Below are 21,163 nucleotides of genomic sequence, written 5' to 3'. Positions count from 1 at the left end.
TGCCATTAGATGCCGTACRTAACAAAGCCAGGAACCTAATCATAGTTTCATTTTTACAACAAGGAGTCACAAAACCACAAGGCTTTTTGTACTACGTGCCACAGAAGTGTATTAAAACAAAGCTGCACGGGGAGCCAGCTATGACTGAAGCAGCATTAYGGGTTTGCAGGTTACGTCTTTCTTGTTGCCTGTTTGTCACACATAAAAGAGGATGCTTACAGCATGTCAGCAAGTCCTGAAATCCTCTGGTGAGGAAAAGYTAGCTCCAAAAACAAACAAACAAAAGCCCAACTATCCCCAAGGAAATGACACGCAAAGTTGGCTTCTTTCAACACGACATGAGAAGGCCCCAACCCCATTCCTTAAGAAAATACAGACTAGTAGCTAAGGGGTCAGGAAGAGCTCGGGCCTCAAGAACTCCCCGCGCTCATGGCGCAGCTTCAGGAAGTCCTGCCTTTCTACACGGGCAAGTGTCACACGCAGAAAGCAAGCGGGGAGCCCCTCGTCCCGCTAGAAGGAAGCTGGGGGGACTCGGTCGTCGCACGCCATGAAGCTGTCACGAGGGATGTTCGCCRCACGAGCCCAGGACAGAGATGGATCTCCTCAGCTCTGTGCTATTTATTCTCATACTGGAATGCTTTTTTCCCCGGAAAGCTGGGTGGAAAGTGAAAACTGAGGGAACATGAGGCAGCTGCCCAACCTGCCAACTCACTGCAAATGCCCACGGTGAAACATCTGTAGAGCCTGTGCTTACATGTAAGAGAGAGACGACAGCCAAAGCAGTCTGGAATAACGCGGCTCCCTCCYGTTTGACTCGCAGTGAGCTAAGCACATCTCATCCTCAGGAGAAGCAGACGTGGGTCTGGACAGCAACGACACCGTTGTAGATGCTGCAAAACCATGACGCCCGTGGCCGTGGAGGACACCATGAGCTACTGACCGCCTGGTGTTCAGCCACCAGCTCACAGGTGGGCAGCCCTCTCCCGGAGAGCATGGCTTGCCCTTTTTGCGGTAGAGCATTAGCTCTACAATTAAAAATATAGATTGAAAAAAAGAAAAAGCTTGAGAAAGCAATGGAAGAACTTCTTTACCAGRAACTCAGAGGCTGGAGACAGGAAATCCTTCAGAAACAGCTTTCTTCTCTGGCAGAGCACCCAGCGCRCAGTCTGGGGATGCTCCATTGGTGCAGGGAAGGGAAGAGGATGAGCTCTTCTCAGTGGCTTGGGAGGATCAGGAACAACTACTGATACAAACATCATATAYACAGAGCACAGCTCGCTTATACAAAATAATTGGTGCCATGTGAAAAGGAATGCAGCATAAAACTGAATTTTTGGCAACTAAGAAGGGGGTCTGCCAGTCATTTTGCACTCTGTCTCATTAACAAATAACTGAAAAGCAGAAGGATGAACTACAAATCCCTCATGATTTTGGAGCCAAGGTTTCTAAGAGTTTGTTGGCTGCAGAACAGAGCAAGATGAAAAAAAACCCCAAAACCAAAAAAACAGACCGAAGCACAATCTGCAAACACAAGCACAAATTAGTTCCTCATGAATATTCAGCAAAGGACAGCGTTACCTTCCCATTAAGATCTGCCAGTGTTCAAGTCCAAGAAGCCACCCAACTCTCATTTACTCATTCACGAAGAGAAACCAAGGGGAGTGTAACCGAATGCAAACAGAGCAGCACAGCCAGCGTACATTTATACACGCTAACAAAGGAGGGTGCTCTTCGAAAGCTTCGCTCTCTAAGCTTCAGCAGATGCCAGTTTAATCAGAAAGGAACAGGAGTCCTAGAAATAGCATAAGCTGCCTTGTCTAGCTGTCAATCCAACAGCAACTTTGGATAACTGCAGCTGAAAGTCTACAATGTGCTCGGCCTTCCCTTGCATATCACCTACCACTGGTGAGAGCTGGAACAGAGGCCGGTGCCCCTTGGAGAGTGGCTCAGTTCCCAGTTTGAGCTGAGAGACAAAGCAGTCCAGGCCTGAGGGGTGAGGGGGCAAACTGACTTGCACAAAACTTTCTCTTAATTTCTAATTAGGATCCGATGAAATTCCCATCCTAGAAGAGGCAGAATGACCCAGTAAGTGAGGAGATTAGCTCAAGTGGCTATTTTTCTTCTGAAGGAAAAGACAAAACAAAACAAAACACATTTTGCCTGCCAGGAGCCTATCCAGACTCCAAACATATTGTAGAGATTTGGACAAGTCATAGAAAACAGCAAAAATCCAAAGGACATGCTGCTAGCAGAAGACAGTAGCTGAAGAAGGAAGCCTCTGGCGGATACCAGCGATGTCCTGCAGAGGCTCTCTGTGTTGGCATGCACCACGTCACAGAAGAGACTCCATTCATCGCCCAGGAAAACGGGTCAATGCAGACTCAGATGTCTTACTCAGACTATCCGGCCTCTTTCCAGCCAGAGTCATCACAAAGACCCAATTGAAATGCTCTTCCTAGCTGGCTTCAGCAACTTGCAAAAAGAACAGAAAACATCTTGCAGAAGGCGACTCTGGCAAAATATGGGAAAGAAATCAGAGAGTACAAATTCTCTATGTCGTGTCTCTGGTCTGCATGACAGCCTGGCCCCGGCCCCTCTCACACTGGTGTAAATCAGGAAKAACTTTACTCAGGTCATGCAAATCAATGGAGGCAAGGCAGAAATGGAGTCAGTCAGACCCCTTGCTAACTGTGCGTTGTTGTGATAAGTCCTCATTTGTATTTCATGCCTTCTGCTATCATGGGTGCAAATGACCTGGAGGAATTCTGTAAGTTGGCAAATGAATGAATGTCTTTGTCACTGAGTCAATACTCAGAGAACTCAGCCCAGCTTGTAGGATTTGGGCCAGTGGTGTAAATACAGGCTTTAGTCAGGAAAGCATCAGAAGCAAGGGCAAGGGTTTGGAACTGGCTCAAACTCACCTGGAAACATTCACATCCATTCAAGGTTTCAGAACAGCATTGGAGAGAAAGTGTTACATTCACTGTGCAATCTCCTATCTCTTTTTATCAGTTATCTCCTATCACATTTCAGTGTGTGCATCTGTAAATTGGTGGAGTGCAAAACACTCTTCTGTATCCTCCTAGGTGTGAGTGCTTTTGTTAATTCATATTGGAACCCTCTGCTCACTGAAGTGCTCCCCAACACCTTTGCAATTCACGTACCTCATAAGGGGAAAAAAAAAAGATCTAAGATCTCCAAGAAGCCTACAGTCAAATCCTATTCTCCACTACCTCTATTTTAACTGCTTCTGAGAAGCAGACTGCAAGTTCATTGAATGATAACCTTCTCCAGAAGCACCTTATCCTGTCAACAGGTACTGAGGAAGGATTGTATGTTTCCAAGTGAATCCATGTCTTTGCAATCAAGTCAGTGCTCAGAGCTTTCAGGCTGCTCAGGGCTACAGATACCAACTGCGCTAAGAAACATGTCTAGAAGCTGGGGCATCGGCAGGCTCTAACGCAGGTGGCTTGTTATCCCACCCAAAGACGGGAGGTGGGCATGGCTTTCTGAGGAGAGAGATCTAGTTTGCAGAAAAATTAACCCTTACAGACTTTAAGGGCTAGCTCAAGAAGGGAACAGCCCGAAGAACATTTGCATGTTGTCATCTTAACAATTGCAGACTGTTGTCCTCTTAAGTGTTCTAAAAACACAGAATGGGGAAAAAAAAGCTTGACCTTGTCCCCATGACTCTTACCTAAATATTTGTAGGTTCTATTGTTAATACAGACAGATCAATCAGGAAGGAGGTTTGTYTCTGCCCCGGGCATGTGTACTGTGCTTGCAGCACAGATGCCTGCAAAACAGCTGGCTCGCAGGTGAGGCTGCTTTCATCCTGTGCCAGGTTCAGGAGACACCCAGTCAGGGCTTTGCAAATGCAAAACCATTTACAGTGGACCACTGCCGTCATGACATTCRCAGAGCTATGGTTTTTCAGAGATACATTTTGCATCACAGTTGTATAGGGGAATTTTGAAGGGAGAGATGGTGATCAAATATCATTTCTTCAATCCAGTATTTATTAAATGTCAAAGACTCCAGATGGGCTGGGCTGAATCCAAGCTCTAAGTGTTCTCCAAAACATCTCCATTTCTGAGCTGGTTCAGAGCCAGGCCCATTTCAAGCTGCCACTGAGTAATGCGGAACCTTGACTTTTTGATAGCAGACAAGGGAAAAAATAATCTTTTCTGCTCAGCATGTGCAGGACTTGCTTTTTATAGCTTGTTGCTTTAGAAGTTTGGTCCATCTGAAAGGCCTACTAGAGACTTTATTTAGATATTTCATAACACAAGCCCTATGACTATAATCAAGTCCTGATTACTGACCTCTACAATTCTTTCTCCCTCCCACATACGTTTGTCAGGGAAAACTATTTTATTCTCAAGTTAGATATGTAAAACGTTGAATGAACAAGGGAGAAAAGAGAGAAAGAAGCAAGGAGTATTTCTTGATCACTTGCAGAAACAAGCATTACTTTTTCAGGAAAGAGACAAAGCTGGAATTATACCAGAACAGAACCCAAAGAATTAAGGAAAAGGTTTTGGAGTGCCTCATGATTGAAAAATCAGACTAAAAGTCACAGCACAGACTCTTTCACTGTAGCAGCTGAAGGTTAGCATTGGACGGGGAAGGTTTTGAAAGCATGAAGTCTAAATGCAGTACAACACTTGTGTACTTTTTAAAAACAAAAAAAACACAGGAGAAAATCCATACACAGTAATAGAATAAAAAAAATTTAGAAAGATGTTTACCTTGGTGAACCCTATTTGCTCCTTCCGAAAATTTTCCAAAGGTTTGATCAGCAAATCACTAGCGTTTTGCACCTGCAGCACAGAGAAGGAATCAGTTTAACTACAGGACACACAATCATTTTCTCCCAAATAGAGGCTGACTAGGACTAAAAGCCAAGAATCTTAAATTGCAATGTCATTTTAGCTGCAAATTTACGCTTTGTCAACAGATTAAATCACTTAACTTTCTGTATTCTCTTTTTCCCACTTGTAATACAGGGAAAACATGAACCGCCATCACACGAGGCTTTGAGGACATCTTGTAAGTAACAGMATGGCCAGAGTCACTAGCGGACTTCCCCCAACCCACCATCTTCATTTGTACAATTGCAAGGTGAGGCAAATCTCTCCGCCTAAACTGCTGTGCTTCTTCCCTGAAATCCCTGGTACTAACCTACGCGACCAGCAGTCCCACCCGCGGCTCCTGCCTGCGTCACGTCACGCAGCATGCACGCCGCCAAGGAAGGCTCTGCCTCCGCTGGACCTTGCCCACCGAAGCACTACGATAAAGCTGGTGGCCGCCCCTCAAAGGCTTACAAGAAGCGCTCTCGTTGCACAGGGCCGGGATCCGAGCTGCGGCGCTTGCGCTGCCGTTAGCGCTCTGGAGGCAGCCCTCTTGCAAGGACAGGTGACRCTGCTGGCGCGCTACGCTCCTCGGCGCCGCGGCGCTACGGCCGGGCCTCGGGGCTGGCCGAGAAATTCCCTTAGCTGTCGCCTGCAGCGAATGCATCTACCGTTCACCCTGTTTCAGGAGGACGGTTACCATAACTGACACGGGGAGGGCTAACAGGAACAGGATATTCAGAGTATGCAGGCCGCTGCGTAGTACCAACTAGAAGGGTCCCCAAGGAGGCAAGGCGCTTTGTTTATCTCTCTGAGAAGCACGCAGTAGGACAGATATTTTTAAAATGCTCTGGAGACTGCTACTTACTTTTTACCTCAGTCGGGTGCCAGGCTACAAAGAATTATCCTGCCTGATCTAACAGGAAGGAACAGAGTAGCAGAAAGATGCATTTCAGCAGCTGTTTCCCTTCTGCCTCTGCTGCCAGCTCCTCTGCTCGGGACAGCTCTGCTCTGCTCCCTGCACTGCCACTCGGCTAGCTGCTGCACTAGTCCTGCTTTCCACAACAGCCCCCATCCTTTCTTTAACGCAAAGCCGTAACAGGCAAATAAGATCCCAGAGTCAGGAACAGGATCAGTTCCTAGCATTTCCAAGTGAGGACAGCAGACACTCATGTTTAGCGAGTGCACTCCTAGAAAACAACTGCAATAGTCCTGAAATGAGCTGCTTTTCAAAGCTAAACAACCTAAAAGAGTTCATGCCTAGGACCTCAACTCAGCAAGGCCCCAATATGCACGAGCCGTTTCTCAGAGATGAAGCAACACGACCATCCCAAGCTCATGCATGTAAAGGAAGGGCTGGGGGAAGGCTGGAGGCTGGTCTCTTTGGCATGACTTTCCATAACCTCAGTCTCAGAATCTGGCATTTCTGACAACAGAAAGCAGTGGGCTTGATGGCTCTAAAATAAATGAAAGACTTTCCTTTTACTGAGATAAGTCAGAAGAGGAATGATAGCAGGCTATYGGTGCAGCAAAACTGCTGTGAACCAAGGCTGCTGCGCATAACAGCTAACGAAAAAGGAAAGCCTGTCCTTGCCTTTCCAATGCCTACAATGCCTGAAGGACATTTTCCTCAGACATGCTCTGTGCTCCTTCTCCGAGACCCCACAGGAAATCCTTCCCCTCCGTTTCCCTCGCTGGCTCCAGCTCAGCCTTGGCCTGGGACTTGACCTTGCTGTCTCTCCCCGTCCCAATTTCCATTAYGACAGGGTTCTCTCGATGCTTTCGAAAAGAGGAAGAGAAGGGGAGACGCATTGTGTAATGCAGATGCACACTACATTGTCACAGTCCTTTCAGAATAGCAGGTAATTCAAAGCTGATGAACATGATAAGAGTATGAAACTGTCTGACAGAAAAAAACAGCTTAGAATTCATGCATGGCTTGTTTATTTTAATGGAAGATTTACTGTAAAGACATTGGTCTTGCAAATGGAGGGCAGAAGAAAAGACTAAGAAAAGTCAGACAGCATCCCTAAGCACCCATGATCCCTGAAATGAAGAGTCTTAGCAGTTCTCCAGATCCCTTCCACCATTTAGCCATCATGAAAGGTGCTATTGTTCCTGGAATGTAATTAATACAGAAACATCTTACTGCTTTCCTTCAGCCTCTTACTGATTCCCTCTCGCTGCCCGGTTTGTGTGTGCGGACCCGCAGAGAGCACAACGCTGGCTCCTGCCAGGTATAGCTGTCCCTACTGCTCTGGCTCAGCCAAACAGCCTAGCAGGGGCTCTTTCAATGCTGTACTAAGGCAGAAGAAAGCAGAGACAAGCAGCAAATTCCTGGCATGCTGTAAAAGCTCTCTACCGAGTCTAACCTTCATGTTTTTCCTGGAATTAAGAGTGAAACGGGAAGCCAACATTCACTATGTATCGAGGAGTTTTGGAGACAAAGAGGGCACAATGTAATGGGAGACAGAAGGGAGTGAATCGCTCTGCAGGAACTGCATGCCAGGAAGGGCAGGAATGCAGAGGAACAACTGCTCACTCGCACAGAAAAAAAATGAAGATAAAAACACGTTACTTGAGATTTTTCAACATTTTGTTTCCCTATAAAAGCAGTTTGTTACCAGCTAACGCACACCTGACTCTGCAGATCAAACCGGCCGCTGAGGGAACCCACTGCAGATTGGGGGGGCACCTCAAGGGAGCCCCACCATTACTGGGTCCCTACTAGTGAAATGACTGCCTGGCACGTGGGAGAGGCCTTGGACATGCGCACGGGACAATCCTTCCCCTTCCAGCACCTTCGCCGGGGCTGTTCAAGGCATGCTGTGATCACCCGGCAGATCAGATATGATATAAAGCACAATGTCTGCAGGGCTCCCAGCTTCCAGATGACGAAAATCATGTTATGAAGTTACTCGGTACATTTTGTCTATGATTTAGCATTTAAACTTTATAACTAGGCATTCATGACCAGAGCACAGTTAAGATCATCTTACCATCATTGATCTCTCAAGTTCTACCTCGTGGAGCAACTCTGCAAATTCCTTAAAGGATTCAGCTATAAAGAGAAGAAAAAGTTAAATTAGTGAGGAACGTAACAGTTCAGCACTGAACCTGGCTGATGCACTAAGAACAGCTTCCAAGCACGGCTATTCGAGAGCCATTTGGTTCTGCTGCAACTGGGCTAGATATTTCCACAGCCTGTCTTCAGCAGGCTTTTCCTTGTTTTCATCCCCTGTACAAAACAAAACCATATTCAAAATCTGTATTTTTGGCTTAGGCAGAATGCTGAAAGATTGATACTCTCATGAAAGGAGTTTAATAAACTATAAAACCTCACAGCAACTGAGTCGCACTTTGCAGGGCCTCTGCTCACCCCAACACAAGATCAGCATGCTGAACTATCCCTGTCAGATTGCTAACCACGGAAATGCTGTTTTAAAGACTTGCCAGAAAGGAGAGCAAGTGGCACCTTATGGCAGAAACTGCGTTAGAAAGCACTGATTTCACTAGCCACTGGAAAAGCAGCACGAGTCTGATCTTTTAAATCTCTACAGCAAAGTCACCATTAAAGGCTGGCTATCAGCGGGATTTACTCACTTAAGAGAAGGGAAATTCAGCCTACATACCCGGAGCAATAAGGGAGCTAAGGTAAAAGCGCTGAGAAGGGAAGATGAYGTTAATTAGTCGCTGTTATGAATTATAAGGGCAGGCCTGGCCATTTCGATGTCTGTGTTCAGAGGTGACAGCAGCGTTTATTCCTTCCTTCCAAAAAGTCATGTAGGTGACTCAACAGAAATGATGAGGGGTAACAGCTCCCTCCCAGCAGAGCTGGAAAAACCTCTGGGATGGGTTGCGCTGGCTTCCTCCTTCCAGAGTGAGCGGAGAAGGCAGTCCGAAATGCCTTGGGCCTGGCGTGGGAGTTATCAAAACGGCAGCAAAGCAAGGAAAAAGGGCCTGGGGGAGAGAAAGAGAGGGGCAGGCAGTGTTTGGGGTGCGAGAAGCAGCCGTCACCCTCATCTCCTGCCCCCACCTCGGTCAACTGGAGCTTCCCGGGATTTGGCAGGGAGCCGCGGAGAGGTCCAGGCTGTGGGGCGCCTCGTCCTTCCCAGACGGCCTCTGCCAGGGCCGGAGCAGGGAGGCAGGCAGGGGAGCGCGAGAGGAGGCTTGGCAGCGCAGCGCAGGCAGCAGCCAAGCCTCTGGGGCAGATTATTCTGGCAATCAGCATAAATGCAGTGATATTGGAAAATGTTTCAAAATCCTGGTGGTTCACATTTGCCTTTCAGCTTGGAGTCTCGGTCTGAATTATTATTATTACAGTGCTAAAAAAAAAAAAAACAAACCTACAGAAAGATTTGAAAAAATCCTTTGTTTAGACACAACCTTAGCGGTCACTGGAAATGCCCAGCGTCCTGGAGCTGTGCGGAGGGGGGACGCCGGAGCAGCCGGCACACAGAGCTCGCGGGCTGCCTGCTTCTACTCACTGCTGCCACCAGCAACTCGAATGATTGCAAGGGAGACTTCCAAAATCTGCAGCAGACGGCAAGCTGAGAGTCACGGGTGTTTTTTAAGGCCTAGACAAAATGTTAAATGAGAAAATAGCTTGGAATGAAAAGCACTACGTTCAGTAATGAGAAGTGTGAAATGCTGTAAATAGGAAGGAAAAGCAGCAGCCATAGAAAAGGTCATAGAAGTTGAAAGCACTCCGATAAGGTTAAAAAATAAAATACAAAAATCTTATCTGTCTACATTGTTCTTGGAGTCCAGAAGACAGCAACAAATTTATGAAACCTTTCCTTAAACAAACTGAAACAGTAAGGTTTGTTTAGCCTGAAAAAAAAAAAAGACTAAATCGGAGCAGTTGATAATCTTCCCATACAAAAAAAGGATTATTACCTAAAGGGAATGATCAGCTGCTCTCTCTGCCCGTCAAAGGACAGAACACAGAAAAGCAGGCTGAATTTGCAGCAAAGGAGATTTAGGTTTGCTATCAGGAGAAAACCTTCCTCATCGTAAGAGCACTAACAGCACTGAAACACAATATTTAAGAGAAGTGCAGAAATCACAGTTCTCCATATCTGAAAAACAGGCTGGACAAACATCTGTCTACGCACATAAWGTGGCTGTGTACAAAACACCTGCCAGGCATAATCTAACTGCCTAAGGGTGCTGGGAACTATCTGCGAGACGTACTTGGCACCAGCCGGAAGTTTGCTGGGAAACGTTCTCACAGCTTAACAATATAAATTAACACATTCCAGTTCCTGGGAACGAGCAACCTGCTTATTTCATAGCTGATCCTGTTCAGAGCAGCAGTGTAGCCTYGATCCTAAGGGTCTCTCAGCCTTACACTTCCGTATATAAAATACGGAGGGCTTTCTGTGTAAGATCCATGGGAATTCCTACTCCCTCTTCTGTTTGCAGTTCAGGTTCAGGCTCCACACTTACAGCAAAGTATGCAGCAGCACTTGATCCGTTCCTGAGCAATTTAAAGAATATTTGAGAATTAACTAAAGAATGTTCAGAAGAGCCTGGCTCGCACCAGAGCTCTGATTAACGTGGCTTGGCAGGGATAATACAGAAGGGAAGAAATCGTGCCTACAGAGGCGGATACAGCAATAGCTTATGGCACAGGTATGGCAGACTGAAGGCTTTTTTTGCCCTAGCTGCAAGCTAACCCCCCACGCACGGGCGAACACATCCTCACGCGGTACCTTGGGAGAACTACCTGTCCTCCTGCTAAAAGCCAGCTGCAGCAGCTGCTGCACAGCAAGGGAGGGAGAGCTTTCCGGGTTACAGGATCCGCTCTGCAGCTGCCGAGGCAGACACAAAGGGAAAAACCACAACCTCGTGATGCAGTCGCTCGGCTGCCATCACCAAAATATAACCTTCTTGATGAGTCAGTAGTTTTCGAGTTCTCTTCCCAGGGTGAGGGCTTTAGAGCCCTGAACACGCAGCGTCCTGGCTGTTTATTATATTCTCCAAAGGGCTGATATGTTAACTTTCACCATGTTTACCCCTGACAGCATGAAATCCGAAGTACACACACAGACACTGGGAAGTGAAGCGCAAGGAGCCTGAGCCAGGAAGGGAGTCATTACTGAGAGATAAAGAACACATCCCTAAAGCTGCGGGAAAAAACGTTAGTGCCTAGAATTCTCACTAGATTGTTTTTTCTTGCTCTGCAGAAAGGATTCAGGCACGCATTTCCTGGCTGCAGTAATGGAGTTATTCACCGAATATATCCTCCCACTGCAAACAGCCTGCGTGGGCTCTATCTGTGCTGCAAAGCCAGAAGCRTCCGGGAGCCCTGGGGCCGACCAGCACAGGACGGCCTGGGTCCACAGCAGCGGGCTCCCGCCTGGCGAAACGGAGGCCGCGGGCAAGCTGCTCCCTGGAGGCAGCCACCTGCCTGCCCCCACCCGCGCCTGCCTGCGAGCGAGGTGCTGGCACGGGCCAAGCGCGCCCGCAGCGCTGGCAGACTCAAAGCACAGATTATCGCGTTCCAGCGCCCGGGAGAGACAAACATGCTACTTGATTTCCCTTTTCAGTTCACCTCCAAAGGAACTGCTCATTCGGACCTTGCATGAGCGATGCAAGAAGAGATCACGACCGTCAGCCGAYGCAGACGTGCGTTCGGGGGAGAGGCCGTTTTTGTTCCGTACGCAGCGACGCGCTCCGAGACGGAAAGCTGTCGCAGGCGGGAGGTAGCCGCTGCGTATTCCACTCCTCCCACGGCAGTCTGCTCGGGAGCCCCACGGCAGTGGATCATTTGCCTACACTGTATATATTATTATGCAACGCGGATGTGTCTCAAACATTCAAACGTCCCCATGGGAAAGCGCTGCTTGCGAGAGACAACATCAAGGCAGCGTTGGCTTCCTGACTCACACTTGAGGCATTCAGAGTCACTACTTTGTGTGCAGGAGGGTCAGTTTGCTGTCTGCCTACGCCAAAAGAAGAAGGCGTGCTCTTAGCTATATTTACAGATCAAACACGTTCCCTGAAGCATGGTGAGAAGTGCTCTGTAGATGTTTATACTTCATTCCCATACCCTGTGCATCAGATCAGCTCCTACGCTCACACACAGATTTCACGCGTCTTGATTTTTTAGAAGTCTTGTAAGAGATGAAAGCTGCTACGGAGATGTCAATGCCCTGCTCCTATTTTAGGAATAAAAGAGGCTTCCAGAGCAGCTCAGGCCCCAGGAGATACTACAGGATTTGATGGAGGAGGAGGAACACAATTCAGACCTTTTCATACTGGGTGAGCAGGGATCTCTTCTCGAAAAAGCAAAACAAATATGCCCAAACAAAAACAGAAGCGTGGACACACTTGTTTCACCAGTGCTTTACATTTGCTGTAACCTCTCCTTGCTCCACCTTCCACCCGCGACCCCCTCGTATCAAACCTGTCATTTTTAGCCGTCCTCCCCTGCAAACTAAGTGCATTTCCGCGGTGGGGGAGCGCTGGGGAAGGCGCCCGCCAGCCTCCTGGGCGACGGAGGCTCTCTGGCCGCGCGACAGGCACCCGCGGGAGTGGAGGCAGCGGTGGCACGAGCCTCCCGGCCGGCCGAGGGCCTCCTTTTTCTCTCCTCTGCAACCACTGCAGCGGTGTGGACAAACAGGCTGCAGTTCGCACGGGACCGTTAAGTGGAGCTTTGTCCTTCTCAGCTCACCGAAAAGAGATGCTCATTTCTTTGGGTGGCTATTTGCTTCAAATACTTCCGTTCCCAGTAGGGCTAATTTATAATGCTATGTTTTTCCCCACCATTATTCAGATGAGTTTGGAAATTCAATACCTCTATTTCCATTAGAATTGGAGACTGACTCATTTCCAGTAGGTTTCACCTAGAAGCTTTCCATAAAGGAAATCAGTTTTTGAAGAGGAAGCCACAAGCTGCTTTAAATTGCTTTAAATAAAATAACCAAAAGAACAAGTTTTTCTTCCTTCCCCTTTCAAGGACGGCTAACAAAACTGACATCAGCAATGCTACACTTCTGGCCACTGCTGAACAAAAGACTGAAAACACTTTTTTTTCTACTTCCATTCTGCAGGAGCAATACGGCTAACGTCCCACCGGCACAATCACCCTCAGCCCAGAGCAGAAGCCTCCCAGTACTTCGTAAAACCAGGCTCGGTCACACCATTTCCAAAGCCAAAGAGGTTATCCCGCTTTCCTGCATGACTGATGCAGGCTGCTGGGCAGCTGCTGTCCTGCTCGCCGGAGCCTGCTTTTTGCCCAGCAGAGTGAGGAATTCCTGCCTGTTTTCCAAAGCCTTCTTCCATCAGTGTCACTACAGGGACAGTTCTCACCCTTCAAGCTGACAGTTTAACAGCAATAGTTAATCCAAAAGGAGGATTAATTTTAAAAATGCTGGGTTTAGGATGTTTTGTCCATCAGTTTTCACTCCCTGGATGCAGTTGGCAGATGTTTAACCCATACAGAATCTATCGGACTGGCAGGGAAGTAAAATACATGGATTTCTAACCCTGGAACATGCGTGGGGAGCAGGAAAGATCCATGTGCCACAGACTTCCCCACGTACGAAGGTGGAGATTTAGAGTTATTTTCCATATAATGATACATCCAGCAATTTGCTTTTCCCGGCAGTTTGCAGCCTGGTATCTTTTTCAGGATAGTGTGGGGGCTGCTTTGTTTTTACATATAATACGTTTTGAGTGCAGCAAATTTAGCTTTGGGAGCGCTGTCCATCTGGTTCGGGACACGTGGCCAAGCGCTCTGACTCATTCTTACTCCCACTCTACCTGCGGCAGAGACGCGCTGCGATTAGCTGAGGAGGTCGCCCAGGGGACAGCGCAACCGAGGAGCTTACTGCTGACACGCTGCACGTCCGTCCTTCCCGAGCCCGGCAGCACGGAGGAGGGTCGGAGCCGCGCAAAAGCTCGGCAAAATTAACCGCTGAACTGGGTATGTTCCCTTCTACCCAGGAAAGCTTCAGCTTTGTAAAACACACTACAAAATAGCATTTTTTACTGCATGCAACATATGACGCATATTGACTGGCACGTGAGAAACCCGGCTCCCGATTCTGTTTAAGAAACATCAATGCAGGCAAACTCCTAGGAAGGGGAAGTTTTCTCAGTAATTGAAAGTTTACATCAAAAAGAAGAACACTTACCAATATTAATCTCATCATCTGTTAGTGTGTCACCAATAAAGTCAAACTGAAAGGACTGCAAAGTCTGGGAGAATTTCTGTACTGCCGATGAGTAACCTGGAAAAGGACAGAGCAAAAAGGCTGTGTATTTTTGCAACTGTTACAAAGAAGCGGCAACTTTTAGGAAATATAGCTTGAATGGAAAAAAATTATACTGACGTGGTTAAAAAGAAATCCAGAGTCATCACTAATTTCAAGCACTTCAGAAAATGGTGCAATGTTAATAACCAACAGAGGACACAGAGAGGGTTTTTTCCTCCGTGTTGTTGAACTTGCCTCTGCAGCATTGATGGATGCACCACAAGGAACTGATCAAATCGCCTAACGTCCTGCTGAGCGCAGGGAGAGACGCCCTTCCCCTGCGAGAAGACCTCCAGCTTCTCATGCAGGATTCAGCACCACTTTGGGGACGTTTTTGGAGAAGTAAATATACTGAATATCGCTCACGCATTAGCGTGTCTCGTTTCAGCACGGAGATTGTCAGACGGGCTTACTCGTGTTCTCAGTATTTTTTTGATTATATAGGAGAAAAATATGTAGAATCAGACGACACAACAAAAATCAAGATTCAGAGCAACTGTCCCTCTTCAAGGGCATCACAGACAAGCAAACAGGCCTTAAGAAAAGACAGTGAAACAGCTGAATGTAATAAGCCTGAAGGCTCAAGCTGTGCTCTTCAGAGCATTTGCAGATGGTCCTTGGACCTGTTTCTGTCCCACTGGTGAAGAAACTTTTAGTCTTGAAGCAAAGAAGCTTCCTGATGTTCCTGATGGTGGTTGGTAGTTCAGCCCAAATTATTTTTGGACTTTCCAGAGAATTTTCTAGCCAAGAGAATCCTTTGTCTCTTTGCATCCTGTGTGGCTGCTTTATATCTCTGTCAGTGGCTCCTTTGTTGTAAATTTGTCTGATTACATTGGCAGAGGGCTTTAAACAGAGACGGGGCAGTAAAAACACAGAACAGAACCAAACAGCAGATTAACCTGCTCARTTGCAGCTGTGAAAGCTACAGGTAACACTTGGTTTCAAGAGAGATCAAATCCTTCTCCCACCGGCAAAGAGCAAAGCACAGACATTGAAGCCTCACCGCGCTGCCGGGGCCGAGACCTGCCGTCCCCGCGGGCGCCCGCCGCGGTCCCGGCGGGGTGCAGCGCGCCTGGGCCCCCCGTGCTACGCACGAGAAACGCCCAGATCAGACTTACCGTGTGCACCAGACCGCGGGAGCGAGGGAGGAGGAGGAGGAGGAGGAGGAGGGCAGAAAACCCTGCGCTTTGTGCGGACACAGCAGGTACCGGGATGGCAGCAGGGGAATGAGAAACGAAGCAAAACATACAAATGTCCTGCTGAAGACACCGTCCGGCAATGTGGGAACACACATGAGTGTGTGTATGTATCTGCACAGGAGCACAACTACTTCTGTGTTTTGTCTTTCATGCCATCAAGCCATAAAATAAGCAAGGGACAGGAGAAGTTTGGGAAAGACAGGGCTTTGTAACAGGTCTTGGTACTGTTCCGWGGGATTAAAAAATAAAATATAAAGCACGTGTGACAGCCCCAAATCAATCACATCTTCCTATACCAAGTTACAAYCTTATTTTGGATGATAATCTTTCTCCAACAGCAAATATGTGAGACAGAAACAGAAAGACTGAACCTTCCCGACCTACAGGGAATAGGATGTAGACAGTAAAACAAAGCTAAAGAGCAATTTTGGACTTCAATTTACTTTGCCATTTTCCCTAATTTTGGGCTGCAACTATAGTCAGAGTCCCAGACTGGATCCCTTGTGGAGGTGCACTGGAGTTTAAGCTCTCTGAAACGTTGGAAGCTGCAGATGTGCACGATGTGAAGGACCAGATCATAACACGCAGCTAGATCCTGCTCCCCTACTTTGCAAAACCAGAGGAAAGATTGCTCTAGGACAGCACCAGTGTGCACATCTGTTTTTTAAAAAACGTAAGACATATATACAAAATCACTTTGCAGTTCTACCAGTTGTTAAAATCTGGGGGAAAATAATGGCCAAAAAATGAGAGGTCTGCATAAAAGTGACCTAACAGTGAAGAATTACGTCTGCACAAATGCAGGCCAATAGATGCATTTCTAGCCTGAAAAAGAGAACAAGATGATTAATTTTTAAACATTTTTCTTTGCTCAAAGAACTGCGGTCTCCAAAGCATCTCTCCTTTGGGATGGAGGATCCGGGGGCAGTAAAAAGACAAACCTCCCGCTCCGAAACCCTTCAGTGAAGAAGTGCACATTCTTTGCCCTGCCGTCTTCTCCGGACACGCGTTTCACTCCGAACAGGAGACAGCAGGGAACACACTGAGTATGTTCATCCAACCCGCTTCTCTTTATGTTTCATCAGAAAGCAAAAGATTAAGAAATTTCCCACGTCTATGATCAGAAGAAAACGCTGCCTGCAGCTTCACAAGTCAATGGTCACCCTAACCGATGAGGGGAAAGAAAACAGAGCTCAGCAGACACCCTCGGTTCCACCTACGGCAGCTTTGCCAGGGACATTCGCTTCCCTYGGCTTTAACCGTACATGGAATTTGCAGAAAATGAGGAGGATGCAGTAATTAAAGCAGAACCTGGCTCCTCCGCTGTCCTGGCCTGAGCAGCACAGCTGACACAATCACATCCCTCTTGTCCTTGTCAGGGATCCAAATCAAAACAAATTATTTGCTTTCCCGTCTCCCCCAGACCCTTAGGCGAGCCGAAGACAGGACCGCTTCCCCCCCCAGCAGGAAGGAGCTGGGGCAGGAAACCGGGCAGCCGTGCAGGGACTTCGATTAGGGGCTGGTTACCTCCCACCGAGCTCCTTCCCCTGTGCCATCCTGCGAGCCAGCTGGTTATCTGGTGATTTAGCCTTCACYGTGGTGCTAGCTCGCGTTGCTTCTGTTTAGTCTACAGTCACCAAGAAGAGTTAGATGCAAAGGAAATGTTTTTCTTAAGAGTAAAGCATATCTCAGAAACCTTTAGAATATGCTTGTTGCAAAATACCTCCACTTTCCCTGCCTCCGTTCTCTGTGTTGCACGCTGCGTGTTATCTCTCCCAGCAAACGGGAGCAGTGATCCCGTGAGCTAGGGCCCCGATCGTCTAAAAATTCTGGAGTGCAACAGCAGGAGACTAAACTCTAACCTCACTGGTGTGAGAGCGTGGGACTTCGGAGCTGGCACAGGCTCCGTTTATCGTGTAGGCGGACTGTGCAATCCCCTTATCTTCTGTTCACCCACCTGTGAAACGAGGAGGGCGACACTGATGCATCAAAGGCAGCAGGCTGCATTTGCCAGTGGGAGGAAATTTACTGTGCGACTTCACACGACTGGTGCGAAGGATGAGAGATTTTGAGGAGTTCTTGGCCCGTTTCCTTCCATGTGATTGCTCCAGGGTTTTCCTCTCCAGCGGCTTCACGCGTCCTGCCCCATCCAGCCCTCGTTGCTCGCGAGGCCACACCGGCTTTCTGCCGGCTGGGGACGGGCAGGATCCCCCGGCACCCGGCCAGCGCTGCTCTGCAGCGGGCTGCGGACACTGCCCGGATTTCCACCGTCACTGAGGGCAGAGCCAAGACTATCCAAGGCTCTCTCTTCTAGATAGCTGACTTTCCAATAGTTTCTCCTTCACTTTTTCCAAGAAACCCAGAGCCTTTCATGAAGAAGATAAGTGATTTGGGTATATTTTTATTTGCTCTTTTCTGTTGCAATGTCAGTGACAAAAGAATTTATCACCATGGCYGCAAACACAGGATTTTCTGAAACACTGCTGCCGTTAAGATGAGAGAAAAATGTGATGACATTGAATTGAATAAAATCATTTGGAAATGAGTCYTCCCGAAGAAGAAGCGGTAAAGCGAGCCTGCTCTCTCCTAGCCGTGGTGCAGGCAGCACAGGGACGGCTGGACACGGGTCCCCTCTGCCCCCCGACAGCACCTTTGCTGTTCTTCACGCGGGCTGGCCGGAGCGGTGGTCTTGCTCTCCGAATCAAAAATTCACACGTACTCACTCATGGCAAAGCGGGGCAGGGGGAAACAGCAGCAGAGACTTGGCAAGCCAGCAGTGCACCTTTCTTTGCCAACAGACTGCAGTTCCCTCTGAAAGCAAAGCCCTCTTCCCCTCGTGAGAAAGCCSAGTTCTGAGCTTAAAAAAGATGCAACAGAGGGACCAAGGCTACCGCAGCCTTCAGTTGCACATGCCGATTTTTCTAGGGAGATGCAAGACCTTAAGCAGAACACAGCCAAAACAAACCTCTCCAGGACATGGAGAACGTTTTTATCTGTTTTGATGCTTCATTAATTTCGGTAAAGTGAAAGGAATTTTACTCCATTCTATTGTGAAATTAAAAAGTACTGAAGAGATGATAATATGGCCATCGGCAGTGTCACAGAGTAGCAGAAATTCTTGGTATTTTAATATGTTTCTCATAAGCCTTTTCTACGCTTAGAGGCCAAAGCAATTACTTAATTTTTCTTATTCCCCTTGACTTCTAACTGGAGCCCTTCGGGCCACAAGAGCCTCTTGGATAACTGCAGTCGTGAGAAGAACTCACTCTGCCCTGGAAAATTCCCACCCTCCACATTCAAAACAAGAGGGCAGAGGCCAGTAGAATAATAATTTCCAAGAGGGTGTTGCAGCTCTAATATCCTCAGAGGATGAGTAAAAGGGCTGGAAGTTCAGAAAAGAAAAAAAGAAAGTGACCTGTGTGGGTTCACTGGCGGATTCCTAAGCAACCTGTCCCCAGGCTCCAAGTGCCAAAGGACCACGCCAAACACTTCTCAAAACCTCGGAGCAAACTGCAGCATTTGGGGACAACAGTGAAAATCCGACCCAGGACGGAAAAGAAAGGCCTGCTTCACATAGCCAAGAGAGAGTCCCAAGTCATGAGAGAAGTGCAATCTAAAAATGCACAGAATCTCTTCTTTCCAGTGAAAAGCCTTGTTCAGCAGTTTCCTCGGAAGGGTCAAAACTTTGTTCTTGAATGGATAGATTCAAAGCTTGAATGTAGCTATTTAACTACCAGCTGCTAGGAAAGCCTGAGAGAGAGAGTATAAATGGGTGAACTCTAGCACAGAATGATGTCATTAACTTGATGGAAAACCTCAGCAAATAACTCACTTTCAGTCCCTAAATAATTCACTTTATTCACATACTTAAGGCTAAACCCGGAGGCTCTTATTCAGTTCTTACTCAGGCAAATCTTTGTTCTTCCCCATGCAAACCGTGTCTTCTTTGCTGCAAGCTTTTCATTGCCGGCTGTTCAGTCTCTCACCAGTCTTCATACCTTRATTAAGTTTGTTAGTGGGTGAATTTCAAATCAGTTCAGGTAAATGCCTAACAGGTCTGTGCTCCTGTCCTGACCAAGCGACACGTCTTTGATGAATTCCTTTTGAAAGTCAACAGACATCTGATGTTGCTCCTTAAGCACCGAGGCCTTCTGCTCCAGAGGTGTTTCAGTGGTCCACCTGCGCTGGAGGCGACAAACTCAGCAGCAGCAGCACAGTTGTCATGTGAAAGAACTGGTTGCATACACCTGGCTGAGCAGAAACAGCAGAAACTTCCCAGACATCGTCGCCCTCTCTCAGCACCTGGGAAACAGCCAACTTCAGCAAACTCGGCTGGACACACACCTTTAACCTAAGATGCAGCTGTTATTTTCACCACACCTTCCAGGTACTTCTCCCTAACCAAACGYATATCATGCCCTAGTGTTTTTTTCCAGAGCGACCTTCAATCCGATAGTTCCCATGCACGTCTCCGCTAACTTCCCCAACCAATACCCAGCGCACGTCCCCACCAGTCTGCGCAGGTAACGAGGCGTCACGCTGCTCTGCAGAGCTACGCTCCCCTCCGTCCTGGCCATGCTCTGCGTGCTAGTCCCTCTCCACGGGTTCTGGCTGGGGAGCGGGCCAGGACACGCAACCAGGTACAGTTCCTAGCACGTTCCTGCGAGTCAGGGAAAACTCTGGCTGAACATGGAAATCATACTCATGACAGCTTGGCATGGACTGAGAGGTTGCATACATCATTTTTCCATCTTGTGTGTCAGCACAGGATCTAGTCCCAGCACCAGAGGAAGGGTCCTTGGCTAGCTGTTTTCCTTTTTTTTTGTTTTTTATAGAAATAGGGGGTAGGGCAATAGCAGAGAAGGATCTGAAAAAGCCAAACACAATATATTTTTAACCAGAAGAGGAAACAGTATAACTGATTTAGGTTACATTTTCCTTTTTAAAAGTTGTCTGGCCTGAAACTTTATTTGCCAAGTTTCTAGCTGAAGTTAATCCAGGTAGACATGCTATAAACCACATCACATATTAGCTTAATGGTGAAAAAAAGGAAAAAGATATGAACCCTGTAATTAGTCTAGCCCTACTAGATTTTGTTTTGTTTGAGACAAAAGAAAGGAACTTTTTTTTCTTTTTGAGAGACAATCTCACCCTTGACTCTAGCAAAGTTGGTGTCTGGGAAACCCAGGCTTTCCTGGTGGTGACTTGAAGTGAGTTTGCACAGCCACTATCCCAACTTGCCACTCCATACTGCTTTTATAAGATGAAGACGTTCCAGGCCTGTGGTATCTCCACTGAGGCAGATTTTTCCCTCTTATTTTTCAGGCGGGTTCCCTCACAGTGGCCTTGTCTCACTTGCACCCCAGGTGGAAAAGCAAGGGTCGTCTAGAAGCAGCTATTCAAAACCTGAGCTTCAATTCATTTCTAACAAGTGGAAGAATGAACAGTGGAAAAAGAAGGAAAAAGGCTAGTAAAAGGGACTGTTGTAAAATCGCTATCAGTTTATATGGAAAGCTTTTTTCTGGAGGGCACCAACTCCAGACACTATCCTCTCCTGTCGCTGCAGGCTATAAGGAACGTCACAGCTTTCAGTCCGCAGAGACTCGCTCTTATTGCTGTGAGATACCAGGAGAAGAACCTTTGCTGCTGCCTCCTCCTCCCATCGTTTTGAGCCAATGGTTAAAATTTTATCATCATTTTTATGCTCAACAGATCCTCTAAATACCTGGTTAGCAGGCTGTAAGACTGCTTTAATGCAAGTCTCTTCCTCATTAATTGGTCAAGAATCCTCAACTGCTTTCTAAAATGTCACCTTGCGACCATTTTATAAGGCTTGACAGGAGGT

General features: G+C 47.4%; 1 protein-coding gene across 4 annotated transcripts in view; it reads right to left on the bottom strand.

Moving 5' to 3' along the window:
* Nucleotides 1-21,163, bottom strand: part of OPHN1 (oligophrenin 1) — a 76,363-nt gene that overhangs the window by 38,634 nt on the left and 16,566 nt on the right. For 3 of the 4 annotated variants that reach the window (XR_003253544.1, XR_003253543.1, XM_026066130.1), the window contains exons 2-4: nt 14,000-14,095; nt 7,853-7,914; nt 4,752-4,823 (exon numbers count right to left, since the gene is read on the bottom strand). Coding sequence is in view for 1 of the 4 variants with exons in the window: in XM_026066130.1 (XP_025921915.1) it covers nt 4,752-4,823; nt 7,853-7,914; nt 14,000-14,095 (230 nt within the window). In the remaining 3 variants the exon portion in view is untranslated. Of the gene's footprint in view, nt 1-754; nt 891-1,091; nt 1,241-4,751; nt 4,824-7,852; nt 7,915-13,999; nt 14,096-21,163 lie in introns of those variants that run through there. The other variant, XM_026066131.1, reaches the window with a different exon arrangement.

Source organism: Apteryx rowi, unplaced genomic scaffold, assembly GCF_003343035.1.
Source record: "Apteryx rowi isolate R43461 unplaced genomic scaffold, aptRow1 scaffold_24, whole genome shotgun sequence".
NCBI lineage: Eukaryota > Metazoa > Chordata > Aves > Apterygiformes > Apterygidae > Apteryx > Apteryx rowi.
The sequence above is the reverse complement of the archived record's forward strand: the minus strand, read 5'-3'. Positions and strand labels throughout refer to the sequence as shown.